This window comes from Podarcis pityusensis (genome assembly GCF_964106645.2).
Source record: "Podarcis pityusensis genome assembly, chromosome: 14".
Lineage (NCBI taxonomy): Eukaryota > Metazoa > Chordata > Lepidosauria > Squamata > Lacertidae > Podarcis > Podarcis pityusensis.
Genome location: NC_138039.1, coordinates 40,406,004 through 40,422,667, shown reverse-complemented (window position 1 = coordinate 40,422,667; position 16,664 = coordinate 40,406,004). Strand labels below are relative to the sequence as shown.

At 47.3% G+C, this 16,664-nt stretch overlaps 1 protein-coding gene across 4 annotated transcripts in view; it reads left to right on the top strand.

Annotated features, from left to right (window-relative positions):
• Nucleotides 1–1,597: 1,597 nt before the first annotated feature.
• The window catches only part of GALK2 (galactokinase 2), a 78,641-nt gene continuing 63,574 nt past the window's right edge, over nt 1,598–16,664 (top strand). For 2 of the 4 annotated variants that reach the window (XR_013979239.1, XM_080980460.1), the window contains exons 1-3: nt 1,598–1,734; nt 12,399–12,487; nt 14,064–14,187. Coding sequence is in view for 3 of the 4 variants with exons in the window: in XM_080980460.1 (XP_080836586.1) it covers nt 1,649–1,734; nt 12,399–12,487; nt 14,064–14,187 (299 nt within the window). In the remaining variant the exon portion in view is untranslated. Of the gene's footprint in view, nt 1,735–4,755; nt 5,162–12,398; nt 12,488–14,063; nt 14,188–16,664 lie in introns of those variants that run through there. The other 2 variants (XM_080980458.1, XM_080980459.1) reach the window with 2 other exon arrangements.

Genomic DNA, 16,664 nt, shown 5'->3' with positions numbered 1-16,664 from the left:
AAGAAAGGGGCGGAGGGGAGGGAGGAGAAACAGGCTGCGGCCGGCCCCTCTCCTCTCCCACAATCCCCCGCGGCTCCTCCTCAATGTGACTCTGTTCTCGGGCTGAGCGAGGGAACGGGGGTGGGGGGGGATGGGGATTTCGGCGCGCGCGCCCCCGTCGGCTCCGTTCGGGTGGGGGTGAAGGGGAGGGGTTTTTTTTTTTAATCGCGCGCGGCGAGCACGGAGCCTAATCGAGGGTGCACCAGCAGGCCTGTGGTTGGCAACCGGGCCCTTAGCAACCGGCTGGGCCTGACTAGGCCTCAGAGGCGCGAGAGGAGGGAGGCGCTTCGGCCAGCGCTGCTGCGTGGTTGAATCAGCGCACCTAATGCATTTCGCCCTTTCCTTTCTTTCCCTCTCTTGTCTTCTCAAGGGCGAACGCTGTTGTGGCCCCCTGCAGTTGGCACTACCGGAATAAAAAATAATAATAAAATGAAATAAAAATTGAAAATAATAATGAAATGAAATACAATACAATACAGTGGTACCTCAGGTTAAGTACTTCATTCATTCTGGAGGTCCATTCTTAACCTGAAACTGTTCTTAACCTGAAGCACCACTTTAGCTAGTGGGGCCTTCTGCTGCTGCCGCGCCTCCGGAGCACGATTTCTGTTCTCATCCTGAAGCAAAGTTCTTAACCCGAGGTATTATTTCTGGGTTAGCGGAGTCTGTAACCTGAAGCGTATGTAACCCGAGGTACCACTGTACTGTTTTTTAAAGGACAGGGTTTCCGGTGCCTCGCCATGAAAGCAGGGCGAGCGTGAACCAAGCAGCTGCGATTGCAGATGCTGAAAAGTGCCTGCTGAATTTCTGTATGGCCTATGTAGTCAGTGTTTGTTACATGTATACAGTATACAGTATCCCGCTATTCCTCCAAGGAGCTCAAGATGGCTTCCAAGGTTCTACCCATTTTATCCTCGCAAGAGCCCTGTGAGGTGGGTTACGTTGAGAGACAGTCTTCTTTGCCAATCACTCGTAGCAGAGTAAGATTGTATTCCATGAACCTGGTCTTAACAGTGAGTCCGAGTTCTAGATCCACACGTCCTTCCACAGTGGGGACATAAGTTTCCGGGCAGGAGTTGATCATGGTGAGGGTTTGCCAAACATGCCTTGCTCTTAGGATGTTTCTCCCTTTCGTCCTGAGTTCGAGTGTCTTTAAAGCCCATGACACCTTTGGAAAAGGCTGTTCTCCAATTGGAGCGCTCACAGACCAGTGTTTCCCAGTTGCTGGTGTTTATACTACATTTTAAAATATTTGCCTTGAAAGAGTCTTTAAACCTTTTTTTAAAAAAAAATTATTGGAATTTTATTTACAACATAAAATAACCCCCCCTCCCCCAATACACAAATCCACCCTCATTAAATGTGAACAGTGAGCATAACATACAACAATACAAACAACCAAACCTCTTTTGTTGACCACCTGCATTACGTTTTCCATTTTTAAGATTGGAATAGAGTAGTTGCTTTGGAAGACGATGATCAGGCATCCACACAACATGACCAGCCCAACAAAGCTGATGTTGCAGAGTCATTGCTTTGACACTGGTGATCTTTGCTTCTTCCAGTACACTGGCATTAGTTCGCCTGTCTTCCCAAGTGATGTGCAAAAATGTTCGGAGACACCATTGATGGAATCTTTCCAGGAGTTGGAAATGGCGTTTATAAGTGGTCCACGTTTCAAAAGCATACAGTAAGGTTGGTAGTACTATAGCTTTGTAAACAAGCATTTTGGTTTGCCTGTGAATGTCCTCAAACACTCTGCATTTCAGTCGAGAGAAAGCTGCACTCACAGAGCTAAGGCGATGCTGGATTTCAGCATCAGTGTCAGCCCTTGTGGAAAGATAACTGCCCAAGTAGGAGAAGTGATCGACAGTTTCCAACGTTACACCACTGAGTTGGATTTGTGGCGCTGCAGAGGGTTTATTTTGTGCTTGTTGGTGCAGCACTTTTGTTTTTTGGATGTTGAGTGATAGGCCAAGATTTTGTAAGCTTCTGCGAATACGTTTAGGATGGTTTGGAGGTCGTCCTCTGAGTGTGCGCACACTACATTGTCATCAGCATACTGAAGCTCTATGATGGAAGTTACAGTAACCTTACTCTTTGCTTTCAGCCTACTCAAATTAAAGAGCTTTCCATCAGTTTGATATATGATTTCTACTCCGGTGGCTACTCCCTTCAACCAAGTGTAGGATCATAGCAATGAAAATAATAGAGTTGGGGCAATAACACAACTCTGTTTAACACCTGATCCCACTGTGAATGATTCACTTCGAGAGGTATTGTTACTTGCAATTGTTGCTATCATATTATCATGGAGGAGCCGAAGGATGTTCACAAATTTATATGGGTAGCCAATTTTCAGAAGGACAGCCCACAGGGCATTACGATTTACAGTGTTGAAGGCCTTAGTCAGGTCAATAAACGCCATATACAAGGATTGATTTTGCTCTCTGCATTTTTCCTCCAGCTGTCGAGCGGTGAAAATCATGTTCACTGTCCCTGAAGAAGGTCGAGAACCATTTTGGGATTTAGGAAAGGTAGCCTCGGATATTGTTAGGAGAGTGTTTGCTAAGATCCTTGCAAAAATTTTGCTGGCTGCAAATTATCGAGATGCCTTGATAAGTTCCGCAATCTGTTCTATCACCTTTTTAAAAAGAGATTGATAATTTTTGCATCCCTAAAGTCTGCTGGGATCTCCCCTCTTTTGGAATGGGTTTTTGGAAGATGCCTGTGCTTGAATTTGTTTTATGTGTGTAGATCAATGATGGTCTTCACTGGATCTGAAGAGAGCGTTTGGACAGTTTGTTGTTGTTGTTGTTTAGTCGTTTAGTCGTGTCCGACTCTTCGTGACCCCATGGACCAGAGCACGCCAGGCACTCCTGTCTGGAAAGTTACTGCTTCATATAAACACAAGAGGGAGGGTCCTTTCAGGTTATTCCTGCTCTTCTACAAGTACATAACACAGGGTTTTCCCCGCAAAGATTATTGATCCATACCATCCTGCTTTTTCTATGCTTCACCAGCAGGGCCACATATTCTTACTGGTTATTTACTCCCAGTCTATGTGAGGACAATGGCACATAGCTTTAAGGATTACACATCTTGAACATGAAATTTTTTTCATTATCCTTACAAAAGGTTTGGAATCGATGCACTGCATCAAAATATGTCTTAAGGACAGTGTTGCTTTTGAATAGATGCTTTTAGATACTGAAGCTCCTTGCAACCATTTTGCTTCCCGTTTTTTTACAAATCATCTTTGGTATGTGTTTGGTCAAAGCATGACAAATGAAGATCTGAACAGGTACCCTATGCTTATACTGTTTCAGCCTGGTCCTCGTTGGAATTATTTCTACTGATTTTAAAATGTCAACATCTTTTGATGTTAGAGTACATCAGGCCACCTCAAGCAGTTTTAAGATGTGATTCTAAAATGCTTAATTGGAAGTAAGTTCTACTAAGAGCCTTGCTGGATCAGTCAAAAGATCCACTTAGTCCACTTCCCAGGTGGCCTGGCAGATTCCTCTGGAAAACTCATCAGCAAACCTTGAAGTTTATATCACTTTTTCTGCTGTAACTCCCCAGCAACTGATCTAAAGTGGCAGACTGTTTCTGATGCTGGCAGTTCCGTTCAGCTATCATGACTAGGACCATAGGAAGCTGTCTTATACTGAATCAAGCAATTGGTCCATCTAGCTCAGTATTGTCTACACTGCAACCCCAGAGTCAATCACGACTGGACCTAATGGTCAGGGGTCCCTTTACCTTTACCTTAATTAGTGGCTATCATAAATGTTAAGATATCATTAGTAGTCTAAAATTAACATATCAGATTTAGAGATGACAGATTAGAAACAGTTGATAATTTTCCGCTGTATATGGACTATAAACGTAGAACAAGCTATGATTTTAGATTTCTTTATCTATTAAATTTATACCCTGCCTACCCTCTAAAGGAGTCCAGAGCAACAAACACATCAATAATAAAACAATACAATTAAAACTTCTAAGTTTTAAAACTTTTTTAAAAATTAAAGTATGACCATGCAGACATGAATACAAATTATGAAGCAATATATATACGTATCTATAAATTATCTTGGTAAACTATACCATACAAATTCACTGCGATTTTAAATATTTTAAGTATGAATACATTTGTTGAAAGCTATTGCCACCTCTTGTGACAGTGAATTCCACACATCATGTGAAATATACTCAGAGTCGAGAGTGGATTTCATGCTCTTTATTCAGCTCATAGTGGTGAGGAGGGAATGAAAGTTTCCCCAAAGTATCTGCTTTATATACTTTATTTACACAATGGGCTGCACGTGATTGGCTAATTCCGGAATTCTCCTGTAGGCCAATCAGGTTGTGGATTCCCCTCTGGAACTGGATTGGGTGGTTCCTGCAAACCAATCATACTGCTGCATTGTTCTAGGACCAATCAGACAGCTGCATTCTGGAGCCTATTGTTCTAGGACCAATCAGACTGCCTCATTTTGGATCCTATTCCACTCAGCACATAACATCATCCGTTGAGACAGTGACATTTACTTAAAAGTAAGCTTATAGGTACAGGATTGGACTGCTGATTGCCTCCCCGCCATGCCCCGTGTGAATAAACCCTATTTCAAGTTAAAGGAAGTCCTTATTTCCTTAAGTGGCGCACGTGGGTGCTTATAGACTAGTCTTCCCGATGGGGGAGGCGCCAGAGATCCAGCAACTAGATTCCTCCTCCTCCCCCGCCCGGTTGAGCTAGGATGATGTACTAAATCTGGCTGCAAGAGGATCATAACTTGCTGAGTTGCTATTTGCTCAGGCGAGTTGTTTGCACAAGCGCTGCCTATACGGTGGACCTGGGCGGGGAATACAAAGAGGAAATGCAGCAGCGGCTGGACGTTTGCAGCTGATTTCTCTCTCCCCTCCTCCGCCCCCGTAATGCCGGAAGGAAGCAGCTTCCGTACTCCAGGATCTGAGCCTCAGGGCTTTGCAAGCTAGCTAGAAAAGAGAAAACCTCCAGCCGCTTAACTTTGCTCTGGTGCGCGCCAACTCGCAAGGAGCAAACCATGGCCGCGGATCTCCCTCCCACCCTCTCGATCCAGCTGATAGAGGAGCCCAGGTGCGTGATTGTCTTTCCTACAGCCGATCTCCAGATCCTCCATCGTTTTTTTTGTTTACCCTATCCAACAATAAGCATACCATACAGCTTCTATACAGCAAGGAACATAACGATGGAACTTAAAAAAAATACAAAACCAAGATGTTTATGCTTTAGACACAAAGGATGTTTAAGAAATTGTGTTCCCAAACGCCCATCCTGTTGAATGCCTCACCTCCAACCTCCAGCACTGTTGAAGATTATGTTCCAGATCGATGTTTTCAGACCTGGGACTCACGTTTAACATGAACCTGGGGGATTAATTCTTTCTTGTCATTCTCATTCATACCCCCCCCACACTTCTTTAATATACTATACAGTGCTGTGGAGTGCTTTTTTCCTGGGGGGGGGGGACGGACACAGGGGTACGCGTACCCCTAAACATTTTGTGAATCTAATCTAATCTAAGTTTGGCCTCATTGAGGGGCAGTATTTCAATATGAGTAGGAAAATGAGAGTACCCCTAAACATTTTTTTTAGGAAAAAAAAATCACTGGTGCTGTGTATGTTTACTTGGAAATAAGTCCCTGAAATATACTCAGAGTCGCAAAGTGATTTCATGCTCTTTATTCAGCTCATAGTGGTGAGGAGGAATGAATAAATGTCCCCTCACAGTATCTGCTTTATATACATTATTTACACAATGGGCTGCACATGATTGGCTAATTCTGGAATTCTACTGTAAGCCAATCAGGTTGTGGATTCACTTCTATCTGGAGCAGGATTGGGTGGTTCCTGCCAACCAATCATACTGCTGCATTGTTCTAGGACCAATCAGACTGCTGCATTCTGAATCCTATTGTTCTAGGACCAATCAGACTGCTGCCTTTTGGATCCTATTGTTCTAGGACCAATCAGACTGCTACAGTTTGGATCCTATTCAACTCAGTACATAACACCCCTCCCCTCTAAGTTCCAGTCCTGCCCGGGAGGTCGCATTCATAGTCCTCAAGGTATGCTGGCGGCCTACGTGTGCGTTGTGGCCTGGGGTGTTCCCTGGTCCGGGCTCCGGGTTCTGGCTCGTGTTCCAAGGATGCTGGCTGTGATGCGGCTGTTTGGTCTGGTGCAACCGGCTCGCTCAGTCGTGGTTCTGGTTCCGGTGTCCTTTCGGCCTCACGGGTCCTCTCTGTATTTACTGATTCTGCCTCTCCTGCTGGCCCCTCCTGCTCTATGGGCCTCACTGCCCCGCTGTTCCCTTGGGACTCCTCTGACCTGTCCTCCTCCTGGTTTTCTCCCGGGAATCGTCGCCGTATCTGGTCGCAGTGGCGGCGCCAGCATTGCCCCCCATCCGTTAGCACCTCGTACGACACGGGGCCAGTGACCCTGGTGATTGTGGCGGGTACCCATGCTGGGCCTGCCCCAAAATTCTTTGCGTACACTGGGTCCTGGGCCTCGAAGGTCCGGGGGTTCCTGCCTTCCCCCACCACTACCTCATCCTGAGCTCTATCGGGGTGAAGGCGGTCCAATCTGATTGCAAGGCGCCGACCCATTAGTAGTTCAGCGGGGCTCCGGCCAGTCGTTGAGCTGGGGGTGCTGTGCTGTGCTAGAAGGAATGTGGCAAGGCGGTACTCCCAGTCCCCTTGCGTCATGCGGCGAAGGGTGTCCTTGGTGGTCCGCACCATGCGTTCTGCTTGGCCATTGGTGGCAGGGTGGAACGGCGCCGAACGGATGTGGCGGATGGCGTTCTGCGCTGTGAAGGTTTGGAATTCTCCTGACGTAAATGCAGTCCCGTTGTCTGAGACGAGAGTGTCAGGGAGCCCGTGGGTTGCAAACAGCCTGCGTAGTACCCGGATGGCTGCGGACGTGGAAGTGGACGGTACCAGTGCGACTTCCAGCCATTTGGTGTAGGAGTCCACCACTATGAAGAATGTTTTCCCCTGAAAGGGGCCAGCGAAATCCACATGCAGGCGTGACCATGGTGCTCGGGCGGACTCCCAGGACTGGACTGGGGCCCTTGGGGGATCTGGGCGGGATTCTTGGCAGGCCTGGCAGTGTTTGACCCAGGCCTCTATCTCTCCATCGATCCCCGGCCACCACACATAACTCCTGGCAAGGGCCTTCATTCTTACTACCCCTGGATGTGTCTCGTGTAGGGCTGTGAGGACCCTTTTGCAGAGGGGCTGGGGAACAACGACTCTGCTTCCCCATAACAGGCACCCCTTGTGGGCCGACAGTTCATGTTTGCGGGTTGTGTAGCCGGCGAATTCTGGCCCGGGGCTGCTGCTGGGCCATCCCCTCCACACCCAGTCCAGGACCCGGGAGATGACCCTATCTTTCTTGGAATGGTGTGCAACTTCTTGTGCCTGAATGGGGCGGTCGGGAAGCAGCTCCAGGCTCATAACCTCTTGTGCAGGTGCTGGGTCAGGGCCTGTTTCCGGTAGTGGTAGCCTGCTGAGGGCGTCCGCATGGCCCATCGCCTTCCCAGGTCGGTGAATCAGTGCATACTGGTAGCTGGCAAGGAAAATTGACCACCTGAGGACGCGAGGAGACAGCACTTGGGGGGTCTGCTTTTCGGGGGCAAACAAGCCAAGCAACGGCTTGTGGTCAGTCACCACGGTGAAGGGCCGCCCGTACAAGAAATCATGGAATTTTTTTACTCCCTTTACGATTGCCAGACCCTCCTTGTCGATTTGCGAGTAGTTCCGCTCGGTTGTGTTGAGTGTCTGGGAAAAGTACGCCACCGGTACCTCTCTTCCATCCGGGAGTTGGTGCCCCAGGACAGCTCCAATGCCATAGGGTGAGGCGTCGCATGCTAGCACCACCGGCAGCCTCTCGTCGAAGTGTGCCAAGACCGAGTTTGAGACAAGCAAGTCCTTGACTGCCTGGAATGCGGCCTCCTGGCGCTGGCCCCACACCCAAGGGGCCCGCTTGTCCAGGAGTCTGTGTAGGGGCTCCGCTACCGCCGCCTTGTGGGGAAGGAAGGAATGGTAAAAGTTCAATAGTCCCAAGAAGGCCTGAAGTTCAGTCTTGCTCTTGGGCGCTGGGGCATCACAAATGGCCCGTACCTTGTCCCCAGTCGGGTGGACCCCTTCTGCGTCCACCATAAATCCCAGAAAGTCCACCTGAGGCACTCCTAGTAGACATTTTTCCCGCTTCACCTTGAGACCCGCCGTCTGGAAACGGTGCAGAACGGTGCGGAGGCGGTCCTCAAACTCCTCTGGTGTGGGGCCGGCAATCAACACATCATCGAAGAAGGGGGTGACGCCAGGAATCCCTTTAAGGAGAGAGTCCATTATATTCTGGAATATGCCTGGTGCCACGCTGACACCGAATTGCAGCCGCTTTACCCTGAACGCTCCTCTGTGCGTCACAATCGTCTGTGCCTCTGCTGTGGCCTCATCTACTGGCAGCTGTTGATATGCTTGGGCCAAGTCCAGCTTGCCAAAAATTTTCGACCCAGCCAGGGTGGCAAGGACATGGCTGACCACTGGCACTGGGTATGCGTGGGCCGTGAGGGCCTTGTTTATGGTACATTTGTAGTCTGCGCAGATGCGGACCGAACCATTAGGCTTGACGGGTGTGACGATTGGGGTTTCCCAGGGAGCATTAGGCACCGGCTCCAGCACTCCTTGCTCTACGAGTCGGTCCAATTCCTCGTCTATACGGGGTTTCAAGGCGAACGGGACCCGGCGGGCCTTGAGCCTGACCGGTCGTACTGCGGGGTCAAGCTGTAGCGCAATGGGGGGGCCCGTATACTGTCCCAATTTCCCATCGAAAACCCCTGGAAATTCCTTGCATATGGCGTCCACGTCCACTTGTAAGCTAGTGTGGTTCACCCCGGTGACAGCTAGCCCCAGTGGTCCAAACCATGCCAATCCCAGTAAGCTAATGTAGGGGCCCTTGACCACAAGCAAGTCCAGTTGCCGCGTCCGCCCTCGGTATTGCACCCTGAAGGTCCCCACCCCCATTGTGGGGACCTTACGTTTCTGGAAGTCCCGGAGGGTGAATGGGGCCGGCCTGAGTTTGGGACCCCCAGTGGGACACAGTTTCCTTAAGGTCCTTGCCGAGATTATGGATAGAGTTGAACCCGTGTCAAGCTCCATGCGGCATGGGGCCCCCTCTATCTGTACCTCTACATAAATTTTCTCTACGTTGGGGTGGGGCAACTGGTATACCTGGAAGTCCGTGAGCTCCGTCGAGTTGCCTTGGTGCGTTGGGCCCCGGGACCTGGGGCTCTTGGATTGGTCATCTGATGCCTGGTGTCGGGTGGGCCGAGCCCGACACACCCGGGCGATGTGTCCCGATTTTCTGCACTGCCTGCACTCTGCGTTGCGGAAACGGCAGGTCCTCCTCTCGTGACTCTCCCCGCAGCTTGCGCAGTTCCCTCCTTCTCGTCGAGGCAGCTGTGGTCTGTGCGCTGCTTGAGTGCGCTGCTGTACTCGGTGCACCTCCTCCCTGTCGGATCCTGAGTCGTCGGTGAGGTCTTCATGGTGGACCCTCGGTTGGGATGGCAGGCTCGGCCGTGCCTCTTGGGTCGACCTCTCGGCAGCTTCTGTTGCCAGGGTCTCCTCCAGAGCGACCTGGAACGTTAGGTCCTTCTTAGCGTAGAGGCGTCGTTGCAGCTTCTCATCCTTCAGGCCACCGACGAGGCGGTCACGAAGCATGTTCTCCAGCTCTGAGAAGTTGCAGAACCGGGCGGCTTGGCGGAGAGAGGTCACAAACCCAGTTATGGTTTCCCCAGGGGCTTGCCGCTTTGCGTAGAAGGCATTTCGACGAGCCACCACTGAGGGCTGCGGCGAAAAGTGCCCCTTCAGCTGTTCCATTATTGTTTTGTATGGAACAGTAGCGACGTCTTCAGGCGCAAGGAGAGCCCGGGCGATTTCAAACGTCTCCTCTCCGCAGACGCTGAAGAATATCGCCCTCTTCTTGGCGTCTTCTTCGTCGGTGACCCCTTTGGCTTCTAGGAGGAAGGTGAAACGGGAGGCGTACGCTTCCCAGTCTCCAGATGCTGGGTTGAATGGCGAGAAGCTGCTGTTGGCTGCCATTCTGAGTTCCTTGTGCCCCGGAGCTGAAGCCTGGATACACGGTGCGAGGCAGCGGTGCGGCAGTTGGCGGTGCTGCGGTGCTGTGTGTGGCAGTCAGCTCAGCGGGATCCCATCCTCGTCGCCAGTGAAATATACTCAGAGTCGCAAAGTGATTTCATGCTCTTTATTCAGCTCATAGTGGTGAGGAGGAATGAATAAATGTCCCCTCACAGTATCTGCTTTATATACATTATTTACACAATGGGCTGCACATGATTGGCTAATTCTGGAATTCTACTGTAAGCCAATCAGGTTGTGGATTCACTTCTATCTGGAGCAGGATTGGGTGGTTCCTGCCAACCAATCATACTGCTGCATTGTTCTAGGACCAATCAGACTGCTGCATTCTGAATCCTATTGTTCTAGGACCAATCAGACTGCTGCCTTTTGGATCCTATTGTTCTAGGACCAATCAGACTGCTACAGTTTGGATCCTATTCAACTCAGTACATAACAGTCCCATTTGTTTGATGGTGTTTATTCCAAGGTAAGTGTGCATAGGTAAAAGGTAAAGGGACCCCTGACCATTAGGTCCAGTCGTGGCCGACTCTGGGGTTGCTGCGCTCATCTTGCTTTATTGGCCGAGGGAGCCAGCTTCAGGGTCATGTGGCCAGCATGACCAAGCCACTTCTGGTGAACTAGAGCAGCGCACAGAAATGCCGTTTACCTTCCCGCCGGGCGGTACCTATTTGTCTACTTGCACTTTTGACGTGCTTTCGAACTGCTAGGTTGGCAGGAAGTGTGCATAGGATTGGAGCCCATAACACTCCCCCCCCCCCAACCAATACAACATGTCCCTGTATTATTTTTATTTATTGTGTTTGCATGCTGCCTTTCTTCCATGGAGCAAAAGGCGGCTTACATGAGTCTTCCCCTTCCTGTTCCTCACAACAAGTACGTTGGACTGAAAAAATAGCAAAAAGGTCATTTCTCAGTGCATGGACGTAGACAGGCATTTGTTAGGGGGGAAGAACCTCAGATTTGTATTGATTTTGATTGATTTAGGGAGTCAGCTGCTCCCCGTTCCCCCTTGGCTACACCCATGGCTCAGTGGAAGAACACATGCTGGCCTTGGCTTCAGTCCCTGACATTTCTGTGTAGGGCTGGAGAACACTGCTGTCTGAATTTCTTAAGAGCTACTGCCAGTCTGTGCAGACAGTGCTAAACTAGATAGACCAGTGATATAAGGCAGGGATAGACAATCTGACCATGGAAGCCTAAGAAGCTGCCATATCACACATCAAACTAATCATCCAACTAGGTGACTATTGTCTGTTCTGATTGGTAATGGTTCTTGACAGCCTCAGGAGGCTATCTTTTCACCTCACTTGTTACCTGAGATGCCTTCTCCATCGTACCAGTGGTTGAACCCTAAACCTTCAACATGCAAAGTATATGCTCTCTACTATAGCCTCCTGGGATGCAGGTGGCGCTGTGGGTTAAAACACAGAGCCTAGGACTTGCCGATCAGAAGGTCAGCGGTTCGAATCCCCGCTACGGGGTGAACTCCCGTTGCTCGGTCCCTGCTCCTGCCAACCTAGCAGTTCAAAAGCACCCCAAAAAGTGCAAGTTGATAAATAGGTACCGCTCCGGCGGGAAGGTAAACGGCGTTTCCGTGTGCTGCTCTGGTTCACCAGAAGCGGTTTAGTCATGCTGGGTACATGACCCAGAAGCTGTACGCCAGCTCCCTCGGCCAGTAAAGAGAGATGAGCGCCGCAACCCCAGAGTCAGTCACAACTGGACCTAATGGTCAGGGGTCCCTTTACCTTTACCTATAGCCTCCTACGATGTGGTGCCTCCCAGGTGTTGTGGGATATAACTCCCAATGGCTCCAGCCAGGGATGATGAGAAATTTTCTGAAACATCTGGAGGGCACCAGGTTGGGGGGAGGCTGCTCCCCCCCCCCCCGATAATTAACAGAAATGAAAACCCTGTTATGCATAAATGGATAAAACTTCATCAGTATACAAAAACTGCTGAACCTTCATGTTAAGCTAGCCTTGGATGTTATACCTGTTGGATGTTATTCCTTGAATTTATGTTGGTTCTCTAAAAGTGCTACATCTTTGTTATTCATTCAGTTGATATACTGCATTGATATACTGCATCACAGTTAAAATAAAAAAAACACAACAAATAAAACCGAAACAAAATTAATCTTCCTGATTTTCCAGATTGCTGAAGCTGAAGAAGATGTTCATCTCTAAATTTCAATCAACTCCCAAGTTTTATGCTCGGGCACCAGGGCGAGTCAACTTAATAGGTAAAAGAATACATACTGGGGTTAATATGAATTCAGTGGCTAAAATGCATAAACACATGTGTACATACGTGGAAGCACATGCATAGAAGCACGCTTTCAGGTTCCACATCTTATTTCCTCTGCTTTTGCAATTTCCACACAGTTACATCAAAAGATGGAACTTGCCAGAGGTGCAGGATGCTCAGCAACTTTGTGCCTTCGTTTTTGAAACTAATCCGTACAGGATTACCTATTTCCTCAACTAGCCCAGTGTTGTCTACTCTTGACTTGCAGCAGCTGTCAAGCCCATCAGATTGGGAGCTTTCCCAGTCCTCCTAATCCAAGTCCTTTTGGAGCCAGAGGCAGAATCTGGGACCTTCTGCACTGCAAAGCATGTGCTATGTCACTGGATTACAGTTTCTTGCTGTAATATATGAAAACATGAAACTTCCTCATATTGACTACTTCAGTACTGGCCTCAGTTCTCAAAGATTACAGGCCGAGGTCTTTCCCAGTCCTGCTACTTATTATGCATTATTATATCGGGCTGAGGAACCTGTGGCACTCCCACTCCCATCATCTCTGACCATTTTCCATGCTCACTAGAGTCCAATAATATCTTAAGGGCCACAAAGTCACCTGTCCCGCTTTAAATGGAGATAAACTAACATATTTTTCACTCTATAGGACGCACTTTTTCCCCACCAAAAATTAAGAGGAAATGTGTGTGCATCCTATGGAGCGAATTCAGGCTCCTTGGCTTCAGCGATAGCAATGCAAAGCCTCCGAAGCGCAGAGGGAGCGCTCTCTCCACACTCCGGAGGCTTCGTGTTGCTTTCGCTGAAGCCTGGAGAGCGAGAGGGGTCGGTGCGCACTGACCCCTCTCGCTCTCCAGGCTTCAGGGATAGCCGCCTGAAGCCTTCGGAGCACAGCGCGAGTTCCCGCTGCGCTCCGCAGGCTTCAGGTTCCTTTCACTGAAGTCAGGAGAGCAAGACTCTCCTGGCTTCAGCAGAGAGGGAGAGCTGCGCAGCGCCCCTTCAGCCAAGCGGGAGGAGAAATGGAAGGGGCTCCGTTTCTCCTGCTGCTTCGCTGAAGGGGCACTGAGCAGAGAGGGGGAGATTTTTTTTCCCTTGTTCTCCCCCTCTAAAACAAGGTGCGTCCTATGGAGCGAAAAATACGGTATGTGCTCTGCCACTGAGATGCATTGAGAATGTTTCTTTTTTCATCTGATTTTGGCTTGTTCTCACTAATTGTAGTTTAAACAACCACTGTTTCCTCAGTTAGGATGTCATGGTGAACTACTGTTTTTTGAACATCAGAAACATACATTTCTGATTTCTTTGTGTGCGTGAGGAGTGGGGAGGGGGAGACTGTGTGAGGAGACAATGTGTGCAGTTTGTTAGTGTCATGATAGGAAATAATTGTTTCCCATTACATCTGACCTGGACCAGTATATAAATTATATACCCCAGTATATTTGATAGAATTTCTCTGGCTTGTGTAAAAACTATCCTTCTTTTAAAAGGGATTATTCTGCTGTTGCTGATGCGTCCCAGACCATTTCAAAATGTTGTTAATATTCTTTTTTGTTTGGTAGGCGAACATATAGATTATTGTGGATATGCTGTGCTCCCAATGGCCATAGAGCAAGATATACTTATAGCTGCTGAACCTCTAAACACTCCAGCTATCCATCTGGCCAATACAAACCCTTTGTACTCGTAAGTGTTCTCGTTATTTCAATTATTGTTGCTGTTACGATTATACCTAAAGTTTCCTAGGCATTGTACAATGATTAAAAAGCAAGAAAAGGTACTATGATGCATATATGGTGGAATTGTTTAAACATCAAACAATTTTGGGAAACGATATATAATGAAATGAAAAAAATGTTCAGATATTCATTTAGGAAAACACCAGAAGGTTTTCTATTGGGAATAGTACCAGGAAGTCTAAAGGAAGAAGACAAGATATTATATTTATACGCAACAGTAGCCGCAAGGCTATTGATTGTGAAAAATTGGAAAAGTGATATTATACTGACAAAAACAGAGTGGCTTGCCAAATTATTGGAGTATTACAATATATCCAAAACAATGGGAGGAATTGGAAGGATCTCAAAATAGAAGATAGACAGGGACTGGAAGGTGTTTAAAGGATACTTGCAAAACCATACTGAAAAATCAGAACTCCTATTAGAATAAACAAGTTCCGTTTTAAATACTGAAATACTAAATAAGATGGATAACAATGTGTAACAGAAAAAGAAGCGTGAAAGTAGGTTAAAGGTGTGTGAAAGAAAGTAATAGAAGTGGAAAGAAATTGCAATTGAGTAGATTGGAAGTCTAACACAAAGGTGGGGTGAGGGGTGGTGGATGGTGATGGGAAAAGGAATTGTCTGTGGGATTGAGTGTAGGTATGTTTGAACATTTTTAAGGATTGTATAAAATGTATGCTTGTATATTCGCAAAAAGAGTGTATTAATGCTGAATTGTTTTAATAATAAAAACTTTTCAAAAAAAAAAAAAGCAAGATACCCAATGCTTTCAAGCTTGCATTCTGATAGACACAATATAAAGAAAAATGGGATGGGAAAGGAACAGAAAAAGAAGCAAATTTGGACATGCAAATATTTCATGGCAAGGTAGAAGGGCCATTCTGGGAGCAAGTGTCCAAGTTACAGGAGACTGGACATCAGCAAAGTGCTCACCAATGAGGACAGGATTACAGCTGCAGCACAGTCCGAAGAAACCAAGGTCAAGAACAGAGGATCAGTCTAGCCCTGTGAATAGCTCAGTCGGTAGAGCATGGGACTCTTAATCTCAGGGTTGTGGGTTTGAGCCCCATGTTGGGCAAATGATTGCAGGGGAATGAATGATCTTCATGCTCCCTTCCAACTCTATAACTCTATGATTCTATGACACAGGGACATATGTACTGTACATTTAAAACAGTATCGTACTACTCTAAATGACCATGTCTCCAACAATTTTAGGCACCCTTAACAAAGTACACTCTCTTTAGGGGAAGCCATGACTGTTTAAAGTAGTATAATATTGCTTTAAATGTATAATACAGACAAAGACCAATCTACCAGGCCAAGATCAATATCACAGGGAATGATATAGGTATAATTCTGCAAGTCTATAAAACTTGACCCAGGAACTGGGAGCCAGAGAACCCTGGTGTTTCTAGCAACTGGAAGATTCAAGAGGGATGTCTTGTATGCCTCCTAAACACCACAGCTGCTGGCAGTAAAAGACTAAGATTATACAATAATTACATAATTATACAATAATAATAATACTGTAATTAGGGATGCATTGTAATGATCAGAGCAGATATCCATGTGGTGCCTTTCAGCTAGATCTGCTATATTCTGTGTGTGTACAGTACATGAGCAAATTATTTGGAGTGCTCTAATATTTCTTTCAGAGTGACTTGTGTTTTCCTTGTATGTAACAGAACTTGCACACCTTTCTCTTGTTCCTAAATGCTTGGCGGGGTATGTAGTTTGAGGAAAACTGCCTTGTGGGCCAAATTTGGCTCATGGGCTGGAGGTCCCCAACCCTTGTCTTACAGCATAATACAGTACAGAGGACCAAACTACACCTAAGTGAGATCTCCTCTTGGGCTATTTTGGTTGTCTGTACAGGTCAAATTATTCCAAAAATAAGAATGGAGTCTTGATTCATAACACTGGATTTTAAAATTCTCTGCACCCGAATTGCAGATAAGTTGCCTCAGACAACTCCATAATAAGATTATTGTGTTGATAATTTCCAGGATAGAATGAAAGTGTCAATTTTCTGTTCTTTGCAAAGAGTTTCCCCATTTACTCATTTCTCACAGTTATATTGCATCGTGCCTGGGCGTCTTGTGAGGATGGATGTCTGAATATCATGTGCCAGTTTAGATGCCAACATTTCTTTCAGTCTTTTGGTTTGAAAAGGCTGCAAATAATTTCAGTGGTCTGCACACCCAACTTGTAACATTTAATTCTGCGGGGCAGCCAGCGATACCATATAATTATCCCTGTTTTGTTTATTGTTTGGTTTTTGAGCTTTTAAAAGAAAGGCATGCACAGAGGAAACAGGATCCTTGTTTATTTGGAGGGAGGAGAGAAAAGGGGAAGCAGCAGACTGCATATTTATTTTCTAGGGCAAACAATAAGAACTTGTAGCACAACGAGTGATTT